General features: G+C 62.1%; 3 protein-coding genes across 3 annotated transcripts; 1 reads left to right on the top strand and 2 right to left on the bottom strand.

Moving 5' to 3' along the window:
• Positions 1–172: 172 nt before the first annotated feature.
• On the bottom strand, positions 173–1,969 carry TMEM138 (transmembrane protein 138). The gene is made up of 4 exons (XM_054390669.1): positions 1,792–1,969; positions 1,539–1,710; positions 590–665; positions 173–483 (listed from the first exon to the last, which is right to left on the bottom strand). The coding sequence occupies exons 1-4, from the start codon at positions 1,917–1,919 to the stop codon at positions 371–373; spliced, it is 489 nt and encodes a 162-aa protein (XP_054246644.1). The 5' UTR covers positions 1,920–1,969; the 3' UTR covers positions 173–370.
• Positions 1,970–4,640: 2,671 nt separating this feature from the next.
• Positions 4,641–6,557, top strand: LOC128974139 (lysosomal membrane ascorbate-dependent ferrireductase CYB561A3). The gene is made up of 5 exons (XM_054390664.1): positions 4,641–4,824; positions 5,514–5,722; positions 5,804–5,958; positions 6,236–6,392; positions 6,534–6,557. Exons 1-5 carry the CDS (start codon positions 4,641–4,643, stop codon positions 6,555–6,557), a joined length of 729 nt encoding a protein of 242 aa, XP_054246639.1.
• A 2,165-nt stretch (positions 6,558–8,722) lies between these two features.
• TKFC (triokinase and FMN cyclase) lies at positions 8,723–15,016 on the bottom strand. The gene is made up of 15 exons (XM_054390663.1): positions 14,908–15,016; positions 14,639–14,820; positions 14,448–14,526; positions 14,174–14,263; positions 14,044–14,078; positions 13,853–13,937; positions 13,680–13,769; positions 12,526–12,642; positions 12,247–12,366; positions 11,804–11,941; positions 10,626–10,732; positions 10,423–10,526; positions 10,285–10,318; positions 10,079–10,168; positions 8,723–8,875 (listed from the first exon to the last, which is right to left on the bottom strand). Exons 1-15 carry the CDS (start codon positions 14,999–15,001, stop codon positions 8,723–8,725), a joined length of 1,518 nt encoding a protein of 505 aa, XP_054246638.1. The 5' UTR covers positions 15,002–15,016.
• Positions 15,017–15,109: the final 93 nt, after the last annotated feature.

Here is a 15,109-nt window from a genome sequence, read left to right as displayed (position 1 = left end):
GGCCACACCAGGGCAGGAGAACCTGCTGGCTACAGTCTTCTTAGTGCACCCACGAGCCATGGATGGAGAGCACAAACACCAGGAAACTTCTGGAAAAAAAAAAAATCATCCTGTTTTATTTCTTCACTCTTTACAATAACACTCAAGTCCCAACAGGAACTGCAGTGCCAGGATGGACCTTCCCACCACACAGCCAGGACACGCTGGGAGGCCCCCACAGGAGCTGTGCCAGTGCTGGAGGAACACAGGAAGACGGAGGAGCCAAAACCTCCTGTCCCCAGCGGAACCAGCAAAGTGCAGAGAGGTGCTGGGAGCTGCTGGCAAGCTGAGCGGGATGGGTGGTGGGTGGCCCAGAGCTTGCTGGGAGCCATCAGCCACGGAAATGTGCAAACTCCTTGCGCAGCCAGAGCGAGTCCTGGTAGAAGAGAGGGTCCCCCAGGTGCACTGCTGTCCTCTTGTAGAAGTAAAAGTAGAGCACGGCTGCTGTAGAGGGGGGGAGGGAGGAAAAGAGGTGAGGGGAGACACTCCCCCACAGGCTCCCCAAAAGGGGCAGGACCCTGGTAGGGAGCTTGTGCCCACCAGTCCTTACCCAGCCGTTGGAAAACAAAGAGAGTCTGGAGGCTTTCGGTCCACACGAAGCGGCTGGGGTCTCGCCAGCGCAGGTTCTGAGGCAGGCAGACAGACAGACAGACAGACAGCCAGCAGGCAGGAATCTCACCTCTGGTCGTTTAGGGGCAGCACCCCACACCCCTGCCTCCCTTGGGCTGGCTGGGAAGGGGCTAACCACCCAGCCCCCCCCAACCCCAAAAGTTAAGCAGCTCAGGGGATTTAGCCAGGGCCTATTCTAGCTTCAGACTCCAGATCCCTGCAAATCCCTGGCAATCCCCTGCCCGGATGGCATGGGCAGCACTGTGCCTGCTGCCTGCTTGGGCACCCTGGCACTGAGTGGGCACCCTGGCACTGAGTGGGCCCCCAACCCAATTCAAATCATTTCCCCCTCTTGCCTTGGGGCAGTGGAATGAGGATGGAGCCTCACTCAGAGAGTGTTCAGGGCATGGGAAGAGCTTGAGGCTCATCCTCTGGGTGGTGGTGGCAGGGGTAGGGGACAGGGGAAGGGGACAGGAGGGAGCTGAATGTGAAAAGAGGAAGGGGAAGGTGGTGCCTGAGCAGAGCCAGGACCCCTGAGAGTCTCCAGTGCTGCCAGCAGGGAGGGAGCTTCCCTCAGGCTCTGGTGTTTGCTGGGGATTAATCCCAGGTAAAGCAGGAGCTGCTGTCATGGCCTTCAGCTGGGGATTACCCCAGCCAGGGCTCCTGGGAGCCAGCAGAGAGCTGGAGCTGCCCAGGGCTTCCTCTGGGGAAAGAGGATTTTCCAGCAGGTCATGGCCTTTAGGGAAGAGGCTGGGAAGGGGCAGCTCCTTTCCAGCCTGATGCCACCCACAGAGGGTAATGCAGAGTGGAAACCAAACTGTCCCTTCAGTGGCTTTCTTCTCATGAGAGAGGGACTTCAAAGGAGCAGTCCCAAGCCCACCCCAGCTTACCATAAGCCAGATGTGGAAGGAGATGCTGAGGGCCAGGTAGGCTGCTGACAGCAGGATGGTCCCCTTGAACTTGTGAAAGAGGAGGTTGACCAGCCCAGCTTGGAAGACAAAGGTGTTGAAGAACATGAGGAAGATGATGATGACATTGAAGAGAATAGCAATGTCCTGGATGCTGCAGGGAGGAGAAAGACATGGTGGGACCCCATCCCACCCAGCCCCACTGTGCTACCTGCTGTGTCCACCCAGTGCTCACATGAAGAGGACGAGCTGGACAGCAGGGACTGTGCGGAGCAGCTCTGAGAAGGAGTTGACAAAGAGGTCGTAGGAAAGCAGAACAAACTGCAGGAACAGCACCAGGCTGTAGTTGCTGGTCTGGAGCATCTTCTTTCCCCAAGGACTGGAACCTTCAGCTCCAGCATCCCCAAAGGCAGAGCCAGCTCATGGTTTGGAGCTGAGGGGCTCAGTGCTGCCTCTCCCTGCAGCCAGGACCTGGAGTTGGGACACACACACACAGAGGTTTTCTTTGCACCCTCCCTGCACCTCACAAACCTCTCCAGCCAGGAAACTCCAAGCAGGGTCAAACCAAATGACTTCTGACACGTTGAGCCACGCTCTGCCCCTGCTCTGCAGACTAGGCTGTGTTAGAAAACCATCTCCCCTTTCTGCTTACCACACACCAGGCTCAGGTTTGGCCTCTCCTTCCCCACCTCCTGGATCTCAGGGGACAGAGGTGAGGAGGGAGACGTGTGAGTCCCAGGCAGGTTATTGCCACCCCTCAGGCTGGGCAAACCCCAAAGTTGCTGTCAGCCTCCTGTGCAGTGCTGAGCAGGCCACACTACAGGGGCAGGTTTGGGCACGCTGTGGCCCAGCACTGCTCTGCTTCACCCCACCCCACCCCTGGACAGCGCAACCCTGCCTGGGGCTGCTGGGCAGAGAGGGGCTGAGGACACAGGGAAGGAGTGAGGCTGGCAGGGGACAAGCAAGGTGGCACAGTGCCCTCCTCCTGCCCGCTTTTCCTACTCCTGACAGCCTGGGGAAGAAGGGACGTGACACAGAGGGAGGTAAGATCGTGCTGGGAGGGATGAGGGGGGCCAGGGCAACTTGGGGTCCCCCCATGTCCTGGCAGCAGAGTCCTCCCTCCTTCAGAGAACGAAGGCACAGGGCTGGAGTGGGGCGGACAAAGGGGGCAGCTCCCCGCACCCCCCAGATCCCATCCTCTCCCTGCGTCGTCTCCATGTCCCCTCGCCTCCCTGCGTCATCCCCGGGTCCCTCCTGTCCCCTCACGCAGCCCTCGGCCCCCCTCGAGCCCAGTCCCTCAAGGAGGCCTCAGCACCAGCGGGGTTCCCCCAAACCACCACCGAGTCGGTAAGCCGCCTTGCCTCCCGCTCTCCCCGGAGCTGGGGGTAGCCGGCGATCCCCGCCGCCTCCCACCCTCCGCAGCCCGGCTGCAGCCAGGCGCTGACCTGCGGCCGCCATCTTTGCGTCTCCACGGTAACGGCGCAGCCACCGAGGCGGGGGCGGAAGTGGCGGAGCAGCGCTGGAGGAGCCGCTCAGGGGCCGCTCTGGCCGCGAGCTCTCGATGGTCGCTGGAGTCGGTGGAGGCTTGAGTCGGAGCCACCATCGAGGCGGGAGGCCAGAGCGGCGTCGGCCAACATGGAGGCGCCCGGCGAGGCTGAGGGGGCGGCAGGGCCTAGCGGGCGGCGGGCGGGGCTGAGGTACGGCCCCGGGACCAGGCCAGGCCCCGATTCCCCGGCGCTGCGGGAGCCGTGGGGCTGGCTCCGTGCTCCTGAGGCCGGGAGGAGCCCTAGGTTCGGGCCCGCCCCGTGTTCCCGGCGCTGAGGAGCCATGGAGCCAGGCTGTGTGTCACCAGGCTTAGGGGAGCTGTGGGGCAGGCCCGGGGCTGGAGGAGCTGTGGAAGAGCGGTAGGGTCAGGCCCTGTGTCACCAGGTCAGAGGGAGCCATGGGGCCAGGCTCTGTGTCACCAGGCTTTAGGGGAGCTGTGGGGCCATGGTCCTGCGTCACCAGGCCTAGAGGAGCTGCAAGCCCTGGCTGTGAGGGAATCCTGGGGCCAGACCCCACATGCCCAGGCTTTGGGGCAGTTGTGGGGCCAGGTCCTGTGTCACAAGATCTGGAGCAGCCTTGGGGCCAGACTTCACCTCCCCAGGCTTTAGGGGAGCTGTGGGGCCCTGGCTTGAAGGGAACTGTGGGGGTGCTCAGCACTGTGACCAGCATCGGCAGGCCTCAGAGTGGGTGGCTGAGCTCATGGCCCCATGAGGTGACTGATCTGGGTGGGGACAGAGCCATCCCCTGCCCCATGAGGAGACACAAATAGCTATTTCTGGGGGCAGATGCAAATTGCCAGGCAAATGAGCACAGCCCCACTCCTGCCAGTCACCTGCTCCAGCCCTGTGGGCTGAGGGGCAGCACCCTCAGGGCAGGGTCTTGCCTGTGGGGCTGTTGCCCATGGGTCCTTCCCCAAACCCTGTGGAGCTGGTGCTGGCACAGAGTGGGCAGAGGGGTGCTGGGGCTGCCAGGATCCAGGGCAGGGTGTCTCTTTGCACTCATTTGGGGTGAGCCCTGTGCTGTGGGTGCAGCTGGGTGGGGGGAAGGGGGGTAATAGGTGCTGAGGAGGGCTTGAGAGGGAGTGCAGGTGCCAGTGGGGAGATGAAAGTGGAGCTGAGGTGCAGATTTGGGGGTGCTAAGGGGCTGGAAAGAGCAGGGATGTGTGAGAGGGAGGGAATTTAGTCTGTTTTTTCTGTGGGGGAAGGGGAGTGACAATGCAGATGGGGCTGGGGTTAGGGGAGACACTTTAGACCCCCTGTGAGTCCGTTTCCCTGGGGTGCAGCATGCTGGGATGGGCTGGTGCCCAAAGATCTGGCTCTGAAGGGTCCAGTTTCGCACTGCATGTCCCTAGCTGGCCAGCTCCTGGGCAGCAGCTGGTTTAGGGCCACCCCTCTTTGGGTTCTTTGGTTCCCCTTTTAGTCTGGCTCCTCCCTGGGGGTTTCTACACGCAGCTGAGGGCTGGGGTGGGCGGTGGAGAGCCCCAAGGGAGCCTGAACCATCAACTTGCTCTTCTCCAGGAGTCACCATCCAGTCACTGTGATGTGGGACCTGCCTTTCCTGCCCTTCAGTGCCCTCCTGGGTATCCTGGGCATTGTGTGTGTGGCCTTTGTCAGTGCCTGGTGTCAGTACTGGCGTGGAGGCTTCGCTTTGGATGGCAGCACCAGGACCTTCAACTGGCACCCGGTGCTGATGGTGACGGGCATGGTGGTGCTGTATGGTGCAGGTGAGTGGCTGTAAGGTGTGGTGCCAGCACAGCTCCTTCCTGAGCACAGCAATGTGCCCTGGTGGGCAAGAATGCAAATGGTCTCCTGGGGGGGCATAAAGAAGAATGTGGCCAGCAGGTCGAGGGAAGATCTCCTCCCCCTCTACTCTGCCCTGGTCAGGCCATACCTGGAGTGGCTCCAGTTCTGGGCTCCCCAGTTCAAGAGAGACTGGGAACTGCTGGAGAGAGTCCAGGGGAGGCTCTGAAGATGCTGAGGGGCCTGGAGCAGCTCTGTGAGCAGCAAAGGCTGAGAGCCCTGGGGCTGGTGAGCCTGCAGAAGAGCAGCCCCAGAGGGGAGCTGAGCAATGCTCAGCAAGAGCTAAAGGAGCTGTGGGAGGCAAGAGGCTGGGGCCAGACTCTGCTGAGTGGTGCCCAGGGCCAAGGGGCAGAGGGCACAAAGTGGAAGCCAGGAGGTTGCAGGTGAAGCTGAGGAGAAAGTTGTTTGGTGTGAGGGTGCTGGAGGCCTGGAGCAGGCTGGCCAGAGAGGTTGTGGAGTGTCCTTGTGTGGAGAGCTTCCAACCCCCCCTGGGCATTGTGCTGCTGGGCAAGCTGCTGTGGGTGCCCTGCTGGAGCAGGGGGCTTGGACTGGCTGAGCTCCAGAGCTCCCTTCCAGCCCTCACCACGGGCATTGGGGCATTCTCTCCCAACAGCAGCCCTGGTTTACCGCCTGCCCCCTGCCTGGACTGGCCCCAAGCTCCCCTGGAAGTTGCTCCACGGTGCCCTGGCCCTGGCTGCCTTCACCTTGGCTGTGCTGGGGCTGGCAGCTGTTTTCCGCTTCCACAACGAGCATGGGACCCCCAACATGTACTCCCTGCACAGCTGGCTGGGGCTGGCCACTGTTCTCCTTTTCTCCTGCCAGGTGGGTGCTGCCTGAATCATCATCCCCACCCCTAAGCCCCCAAGCCCTCTCCCTCCTCACCCTCACCTCTCCTCCCCGCAGTGGCTGGCTGGCCTCAGTGCCTTCCTGCTGCCCTGGGCTCCTGGCTGGCTCCGTGCCCTCTACAAACCCCTCCATGTCTTCTTTGGTTCCACCATCCTCATGCTGTCCATGGCCTCCTGTCTGTCAGGCATCAATGAGAAGCTTTTCTTCAGCCTGTGAGCATGGTGATGGGCACAGAGGGGGGGTGAGGAAGAGGGGCAGAGCTCTGGCAGGGAGGGAGGCTCAGGGAAGTGGCTTTGGGCTGCTGGCTGTCTGCAGGTGCTAGAAGTGACCCCGAGCAGAGGGCAGTGAGGGGAAGTGAGGAAGTTTCAGCCTCGGGAGTGTGGTTAAGCTGCAGAGCTCCCTGCTGAAGGGAGGGGTGGGGTGGGGGGACAGGTTTGGGGTGAGGCAGAACCAGGGAAGAAGCTCTTGGTGCCTTCTCTGCCCCCCCAGGAAGAATGGGACAACTGAATACAAGCTCCTGCCCCCCGAGGCTGTCTTTGCCAACACGTTGGGGCTCCTGATCCTGCTCTTTGGGGTGCTGGTGCTGGGTGCCTTGGCCAGGCCAAGCTGGAAGCGCCCCGACGCCGACTCCCCGGACACTCGCCAGGTACCAGCTCTGCTCTGGGGACACACCAGCTCACAGGGTGGCTTTGGGGAGCTCTGTGTGGTCTGTCCCCGGGGTGGGGAAGGGCTGGAGGGGTTGGGGAAGGGTTTGCAGGCACTGGGGTCACTCATGCTCTCCCCACAGCCTCTGCTCGCCGCCGAGCGCTGACGCCTGAGGCTTCTCCTGGTCCTCCTGGGGCTGCCAGCCCTGAGCTCTCCAACTCCAGCACTTCCCTGCCTGCTCTGCCAGCTACCTCCAGCCTCACCTTGGCCAGGAACTACTGCTTCCTGCTCCTGATGCTCCTCTGCCTGTGTGAGGAATGGGCTCAGCTCCCCTGTGGCAGAGATGGGTCTGCACTGAGAAGGTTCCTTTGCCCTCCTTTGTGGCCTCGAATTGGCCTCCTGCCTGCTGTAGGGTGAAGGCAGCTCCAGTGGGATCATAGAATCATGGAATTGTTTGGGTTGAAGAGATCTTCAAGATCATGGAGTCCAGCACTGCCAGGGCACCACCAAACCATGGCCCTCAGCACCACAGCTCAGAAACCCCTCCAGGGATGGAGCCTCCACCACTGCCCTGGGCAGCCTGGGACAGGCCTTGACAGCCCTCCAGGGCAACAAATTGTTCCTCATGTCCAACCTAAACCTCAACTCCAGGCCATTGCCTCTTGTCCTGTCACTTGTTCCTTGGCAGAAGAGCTCAACCCTCACCTGGCTCCAGCCTCCTTGCAGGGAGTTGCAGAGAGCCAGAAGGTCTCCCCTCAGCCTCCTTTTCTCCAGGCTCAACACCCCCAAGTCCCTCAGCTGCTCCTCACCATTCCTGTTCCCCAGACCCTTCCCCAGCTTTGTTGCCCTTCTCTGGACCTGCTCCAGCTCCTCAATGTCCTTCTGGGAGTGAGGAGCCCAAAACTGACCTCAGGATTCCAGCTGTGGCCTCAGAAGTGCCCAGTCCCCCTGGACAATCACTTCCCCACTCCTGCTGGCCACGAGATTTCTCTGATGCTTCTGCATTTCTATTTCTGATGCTCCTGTCCATGTCCTCAGGCCTCCACGTGCCAGCTCTGTCACATCCAGCTGGCCTCTTGTGCCAAGCCAGCAGCCCTCAAGCCCTCCCTGTGCCCTTCAAGGCAGCAGGCAGAGCTGTCAGAGCCTTGTTGGGTCAGAAGCCACCAGAGCAGGCACCATCACCAGGCCCTGCCCTTGCCTGAGTTGCTGGTGCCTCTTCCTCCACCCCATGGGTGTGGGACCAGCCAAGGAGCCTCCTGGGGCCCTCATGGACTTGTAATAAATGCTGGCTTCTGCAACACTCCTGCACCCACATTCTTGGGGACAAGAGGGGGTGCCAGGAGCTGGGGTGGCAGAGGTGGGTGCCTGGGGAGCAGGTCCTGGTGCTGCCCAAGCACAGCCACACTCTCTGGGGCTTGTGTCACCTCTGAGGATCTGGATTGTCCTTGCTGGCTCCTACAGCCCCTCCTGGGCTCACTCCACCTCACCCCAGGGTTTGTCTGCTCCACCCTGTCCCCTGCTTCCTCTTTGTCCCTTTCATAGAATGGTTTTTCTTGAAAGAGACCTTGAAGATCCTGGAGCCCAACCCTTCCCCCAGCACTGCCAGGGCACCACCAACCCATGGCCCTCAGCACCACAGCTCCAGGCCTTGGGAACCCCTGCAGGGATGGGGACTCCACCACTGCCCTGGGCAGCCTGGGACAGGCCTGGACAAGGCTCAAGGGCAACAAATTGTTCCTCGTGTCCAACCTAAACCTCCCCTTGGGGCAGCTTGAGGCCATTCCCTCTTGCTTCTTGGGAAAAGAGACCAATTCCCACCTGGCTCCAGCCTCCTTGCAGGGAGCTGCAGAGAGCCAGAAGGTCTCCCCTCAGCCTCCTTTTCTCCAGGCTCAACACCCCCAGCTCCCTCAGCTGCTCCTCACCATTCCTCTTCTCCAGACCCTTCCCCAGCTTCCTTGCCCTTCTCTGGCCCTGCCCCAGCTCCTCAACGTCCTTGCAGCAAGGCACCAACCATCTCCTCACACCCCCGTGCCTGGGATCTCATGAGCCCTGTGGTTTCCCCTCCCAGCACCTCGTGAGGAGTGCTGTGGCCACCCCAGCAGCTTCCTTCCCCCCCCAGGAGCACAGAACCAGCTGCACCTCTCCTCCTGTGCCCCTTGTGGGGGACACATCCTGGAGGAGCTGGGTACAGCCCCACCAGCCCCAAATCTCCTCCTCTCACGGGGATGGATGCTCCAGGCCAGCTTTGGATGACCACAAAGGTTTATTTGGGGTACATGGGGGGTGCTGTCAAGCCCTTTCCTCACCTCTGGAGGTGATGTCCTGCTGCCCTCAGCCCTGCAGCCCCTCCAGCACCGCCCGCAGCACCCCTGCTGCTGCCACAGCCCCGGGGTCAGGCTGCAGCAGCTGGGCTGAGCTGATGTAACTGGCTCTGCCTGCTCCAGCCTCCATGCTCCTGGTGGCCTCTGCTGCTGCCTCTGCACTCTGCCAGGGTGTGGGGACAAAAAAAAAAAAGCCACAAGGATGGGGGGTGGGCGAGGGACGGACACAAAACAACCCCAGGAGAGGTTCCAGGTACAGGCCTGGGCAACCAGCATGGTGATTCCTCCCCTGGCTATCCCTGCCAGCCTGGTGGGGTTAGCACAGCTGGGGGGACACTGGATGGGGACTCGGGGGGCAGAGGGTACCCCAGCTGTCACCTCCCAGGAGTGGGGACTTCCCTGGGATTGTCACTTCCTGGGGAATGGGGGAACCTGAGTTGTCTTTGCCTGGGGGACAGAGTTCCTTCAGCTGTCCCTTCCTAGGGGACAGGGTCCCCTCCAATCCATCCCTTCCTAAGGGACAGGGTCCCCTCCAATCCATCCCTTCCTAAGGGACAGGGTCCCCTCCAATCCATCCCTTCCTAAGGGACAGGGTCCCCTCCAATCCATCCCTTCCTAGGGGACAGGGTCCCCTCCAATCCATCCCTTCCTAGGAGACAGGGTCCCCTCCAAACCATCCCTTCCTTAAGGATACAGTCCACTCCAATCCATCCCTTCCTAAGGGACACAGTCCCCTCCAATCCATCCCTTCCTAGGGGACAGGGTCCCCTCCAAACCATCCCTTCCTTAAGGATACAGTCCACTCCAATCCATCCCTTCCTAAGGGACACAGTCCCCTCCAATCCATCCCTTCCTTAAGGATACAGTCCACTCCAATCCATCCCTTCCTTAAGGACACATTCCCCTCCAATCCATCCCTTCCTAAGGGACAGGGTCCCCTCCAATCCATCCCTTCCTAAGGGACACAGTCCCCTCCAATCCATCCCTTCCTTAAGGATACAGTCCACTCCAATCCATCCCTTCCTAGGGGACAGGGTCCCCTCCAATCCATCCCTTCCTAAGGGACACAGTCCCCTCCAATCCATCCCTTCCTAAGGGACACAGTCCCCTCCAATCCATCCTTTCCTGAGGGACAAGGCTTGTCCCCACAGTCCATCCCTTCCTAGGGCACAGGAAGCCAACCCTCCTCAGGTGTCCCTTCCTAGGGGACAGGCTCCTCACACCCTGGAAGCCACAGCCCCCGAACCTCTCTGCATCCAGTGGCAGCTGCCCCAGGGCATTGCAGGGGGAGGTGGCCCTGCTTGTCCCCAGGGATCTGTAGATGCCACCCCCTTTCCCAGATGTCCTTCCCACCCCCATCCAGTACCTGCACAGCAGTGGAAAGCACTGGGAGCAGCTCAGCACCAGGGCTGCGCAGGGCTTGCAGAGCCTGTGCTGCAGCAAACAGCGAGTCCAGCTGGGACAGATGGGGACAAGGGCTGAGAGCCATGGCTGTGGGCAAGCTGGTGGCCACCATGGCTTGTGGGCACCAAGGTGGCACTGCCTCGTGTCCCCCAGGCCAGCAGCACTCACCATCGTCCTGTCCCCCGGCGCAGCTCCTCCATACCTGTGTGGGATCGAGGTAGGGATGGGGTTGCTAGGATCCTGTTGAGGACCTGGGGGGGCCCAGGAAGGTCCCCAGAGGGGAGGGGGGGGTCCTGTGTCACTCACTTCTGCATGGCTTGGATGCCAGCATCCATGGCATCAGCCCAGGCCGGGAGGTCACTGCGGTCGAGCAGGGGCCGAGCAGCTGCCGTCAGGAACAGCCCATAGAGCTATGGGGACACCACCACCATCACCACCCCGTGGCTGGGGAGGGGGGAAGGGGCACCACTGGGGTCCCACAGGGTGACACACCAGCCCCCTGCACTCACCACACCAGAGGAACCACCCATCTTCTCCAGCAGCAGGTCAGCCAGGGCGGAGAGGAGCTGGGCTGGAGCTGCTGGGGGCGGCCCAGCACGCAGCCACTCCTGGATGGCTGCAGGGATGGAGGAGGAGAACGGGATGGGAACCTTCTTGGGGACACCTAATTGCCCAAGGGGTATCTAAGGATGCCTGGGGACAAGCAGGGCCAGCCCCCTGCAATGCCCTGGGGCAGCTGCCACTGGATGCAGAGAGATGTGGGGGCTGTGGCTTCCAGAGTGTGAGGAGCCTGCCCCTAGGGAGGGCCAGCAGAGAAGGGAGTGGTTGTCTGTCCCCTAGGAAAGGATGGACTGTGGGGGCAACCCCTCAGGAAGGGATGGCTTGGAAGGGACCCTGTGCCCCAGGGAGGGATGGCTTGGAAGGGACCCTGTGCCCCAGGGAGGGATGGCTTGGAGGGGACTCTGTACCCCAGGGAGGGATGGCTTGGAGGGGACCCTGTCCCTCAGGGAGGAATGGTTTGGAGGGGACCCTGTGCCCCAGGGAGGGATGGCTTGGAGGGGACCCTGTGCCCTAGGGAGGGATGGCTTGGAGGGGACCCTGTGCCCCAGGGAGGGATGGCTTGGAGGGGACTCTGTACCCCAGGGAGGGATGGCTTGGAGGGGACCCTGTACCCCAGGGAGGGATGGCTTGGAGGGGACCCTGTGCCCTAGGGAGGGATGGCTTGGAGGGGACCCTGTACCCCAGGGAGGGATGGCTTGGAGGGGACCCTGTGCCCTAGGGAGGGATGGCTTGGAGGGGACCCTGTGCCCTAGGGAGGGATGGCTTGGAGGGGACCCTGTGCCCTAGGGAGGGATGGCTTGGAGGGGACCCTGTGCCCTAGGGAGGGATGGCTTGGAGGGGACCCTGTACCCCAGGGAGGGATGGCTTGGAGGGGACCCTGTGCCCTAGGGAGGGATGGCTTGGAGGGGACCCTGTGCCCTAGGGAGGGATGGCTTGGAGGGGACTCTGTACCCCAGGGAGGGACAGCTGAGGGGATAGAACCTGCTCCCCAGCTGGAGATAACACCTGAAGTCTCCCCATTCCTCAAGAAGTGGCAATCCCAGGAAAGTCCCCACTCCTGGGAAGTGACAGCTGGGGGTCCCTCTCCCCACAAGTCCCCAGCACCCCCCGAGGTGCCAGCCCCCACCTCGGGCAGCCCGGGCGTGCGTGTGGCCGCAGTCCCCGTCCCCAGCAGCACGATCCAGCTCGTTCAGCTTCTCCTCCATGCTGAGCAGGGTGCTGCACACCCTCCCCAGCACCAGCTGCACCCCTGCCAGGCTGGGCCCTGCCAGGAGGACAGGTCTCCCAGGAGGGGATGTCATTCAGGAAGGAATGTCACCCAGGAGAGGGTGTCACTCAGGAAGGGGTGTCTCCCAGGAGGGGAAGTCACCCAGGAGGGGAAGTCACCCAGGAGGGGAAGTCACCCAGGAAGGGAAGTCACCCAGGAAGGGAAGTCACCCAGGAAGGGATGTCACCCAGGAAGGGATGTCACCCAGGAGGGAAAGTCACCCCTTACCCATCCCCAGAGGAGAGAGGGGAACTGAGGCATGGGAAGGTGACAGCTCCTGAGCTCCCCGTACCTGCCCGTACCTGTGGTGGCCTCATACTGCATGGTCCCTGGTCCCTCCTTCGGTGCTGGCAGCTCCTGTCTCTGGCTCGTGGCAGGTGCTGCAGCCAGGTTGGGCCAAGCCATGGCGGTGGTCTTGGCATCTGGAGTAGGAGGAGGTGACAGGAAGCTGGGTGCTGGCTCAGTGGGATTTGGCTGGCACATCACCAGGGTGTCCAGGACACTCCAGTGACCTTGTGTCCTGCATGTCCCAACACACCTAGAGCACCCCATGTCCCCATCCCACAGCTCCAGGCACTCACCAATCAGCTTCACAAGCTCTTCATCCACCAGGAGGAGGGTGAGGGACACCCCAGCCATCTCCAGTGCTGTCATGAAGGAGCCCACCAGGGCCCGGGCAATGCGGACACCTCTGCGCTCTGTGGGCACGGAAGGGGCACAGTGAGGAGGGCAAAGTGTTGCAGGAAGGGTCTCCAGAGGCAGGAAAGCCAGAGCCAGGGAATCATCAAATAACAGAATGGTTTGGACTGGAGAAGACCTTCAAGATCCTGGAGCCCAACCCTTCCCCCAGCACTGCCAGGGCACCACCAACCCATGGCCCTCAGCACCACAGCTCCAGGGCTTGGAAACTCCTCCAGGGATGGGGACTGCACCACTGCCCTGGGCAGCCTGGGACAGACCTTGACAGCCCTCCAGGGCAACAAATTGTTCCTCATGTCCAACCTAAACCTCCCCTGGGGCACCTTGAGGCCATTCCCTCTTGTCCTGTCACTTGTTTTGACAGAAGAGCCCAACCCCCACCTGGCTCCAGCCTCCTTGCAGGGAGCTGCAGAGAGCCAGAAGGTCTCCCCTCAGCCTCCTTTTCTCCAGGCTCAACACCCCCAGCTCCCTCAGCTGCTCCTCCCCAGCCCTCTTCTCCAGACCCTTCCCCAGCTTTGTTGCCCTTCTCTGGACCTGCTCCAGCTCCTCAATGTCCTTCTTGGAGTGAGAGACCCAAAACTGACCCCAGGATTCCAGCTGTGACCTCAGCAGTGCCCAGTCCAGGGGAACAATCCCTGCCCTGCTCCTGCTGGCCACACTCCTGCTGGCTCAAGCCAATATGCTGGTGGCCACCTGGGCACCCCCTGGCTCCTCTCCAGCTGCTGTCACCAACCCCCCAGGTCCTTTTCCAGCAGGCAGTTTGCAGCCACTCTGCCTCCAGCCTGGAGCCTTCCTGGGCTTGCTGTGACCCAAGTGCAGGACCCAGCCCTTGGCCTCGTTGAACTTCATCCCATTGGCCTCACCATGGATCCAGCCTGCCCAGCCCCCTCTGCAGAGTCTCCAGCAGATCAACCCTGCCACCCAATTCAGGTTCATCTGCCAAGTGACTGCGGGTGCCTCGATGCCCTCCCCCCAAACCACCCTTGCAGGCCCTGAGCAGAACTGGTCCCAGCACACCAGAGCCTCCCCCACTCACCCAGGCAGCGCACAGCCGAGCCAGCCACGATGCCCAGCTCCAGGCAGGACAACCCTCCCAGGTTGTTCACCACCAGCACCACGGAGCATCCTGTAGGGAAGGGAGCAGAACTGAGACCCCTGTGCTGGGGGAGGCCTGGGGGGAGGCTGCAGAGGGCCAGGGGGGGGTCTCACCAGGGCTGAGGGGCAGGCGGGAGGCGTTGGAGGGGTCTGTCATGTGAGCCACCATCGTCTCCACCGCTTCATCCGCCGGCAGCAACTGGGAGGGGGCAGAGTGGGGGCTGTGAGGGCAGTGCTGGGGGCACCTGGGGAGCAGGATGCTTGGAGAGAGGGGGTTGGGGGCAGGCAGCAGGACCCCCACTCACCTTCATCCTGCGCACGCCTGCCTCGCCGTGGATCCCTATAGAGATGGGGTGGCATCATGCCCATGCTGTGGGCACCTCCCACATCTGGCAATGATGCCAGTCCCATGGGGGTAGGGAGGCAGATCCTCACCCAGGCCCAGCTCCATCTCATCCCCAGCCAGCTGGAAGGTGGGCTTGGAGCCTGGGACACTGCAGGGAGAAAGGCTGAGCCCCAGGGTACCTGTGTGGGGAGAGAGATGAGGTTAAGCCTGGGGGAGAGGGGGTGGGTTGGGGCTGGGATTTGAGGGGGTGGAATCTGATTTGCCCTGGGGCTGTGAAATACCAGGAGGGATATAAGGGATGGGGCTGGGGGACAAGGCACAGGGACACACACACACATACCCCAGGGGGTCCCACACACATACCCATAGCTTTGGTGGCTGCTGACACCTTCTCAAAGATCTCATTCAAGCTCGCCCCTGCCTCAGCCAGAGCCCCTGCCACCTGCAACGGGCAAAAGTGTGGGGGGGCTCCACTCCACTCCCCCCTAAAATCCTCCCCCCCTCCCAAAACCCCACAGGGCCGGGACCTTGGGCACCCCCAGCACCCTACAGACCTTGTGCACCAGGATGGTGCCACACAAGCCTCGTCTGCCAGCTTTCTTGGGGGCAGCAAAGGCGCTGTCATCCCCCACCACCACCATCCTGACGTCAGCCCCCTCTGCCCGCGCCCGCTCCAGCGCCAGCCCGAAGTTCAGCCGGTCCCCGGTGTAGTTCTTCACGATCAGGAGGGTCCCAGCTGGAGGGAGAGGAGAATTTCAAGGTGAAGCTCACACAAAAAAGGGAGGTGAAAGCCCGACCAGCACCCCACCAGGTCACCCCTTACCTGCCCCTGCCCGCGTCACCGCTCGGATGGCCGCCAAGATGCTGCCCACGGCCGGGGAGGTGAAGACGGCGCCGGCCACCACGCCGGTCAGCATGCCCTGCCCGATGTACCCTGCGGGGCAGGACGGGCTCTTGGGGGCTGGCCTGGGGACAGCCAGCCCGTGGTGGTGGTGGGGAGGGGTTCACCTGCGTGGGCAGGCTCG

Source organism: Indicator indicator, chromosome 21 (genome assembly GCF_027791375.1).
Source record: "Indicator indicator isolate 239-I01 chromosome 21, UM_Iind_1.1, whole genome shotgun sequence".
Classification (NCBI taxonomy): domain Eukaryota; kingdom Metazoa; phylum Chordata; class Aves; order Piciformes; family Indicatoridae; genus Indicator; species Indicator indicator.
The sequence above is the reverse complement of the archived record's forward strand: the minus strand, read 5'-3'. Positions and strand labels throughout refer to the sequence as shown.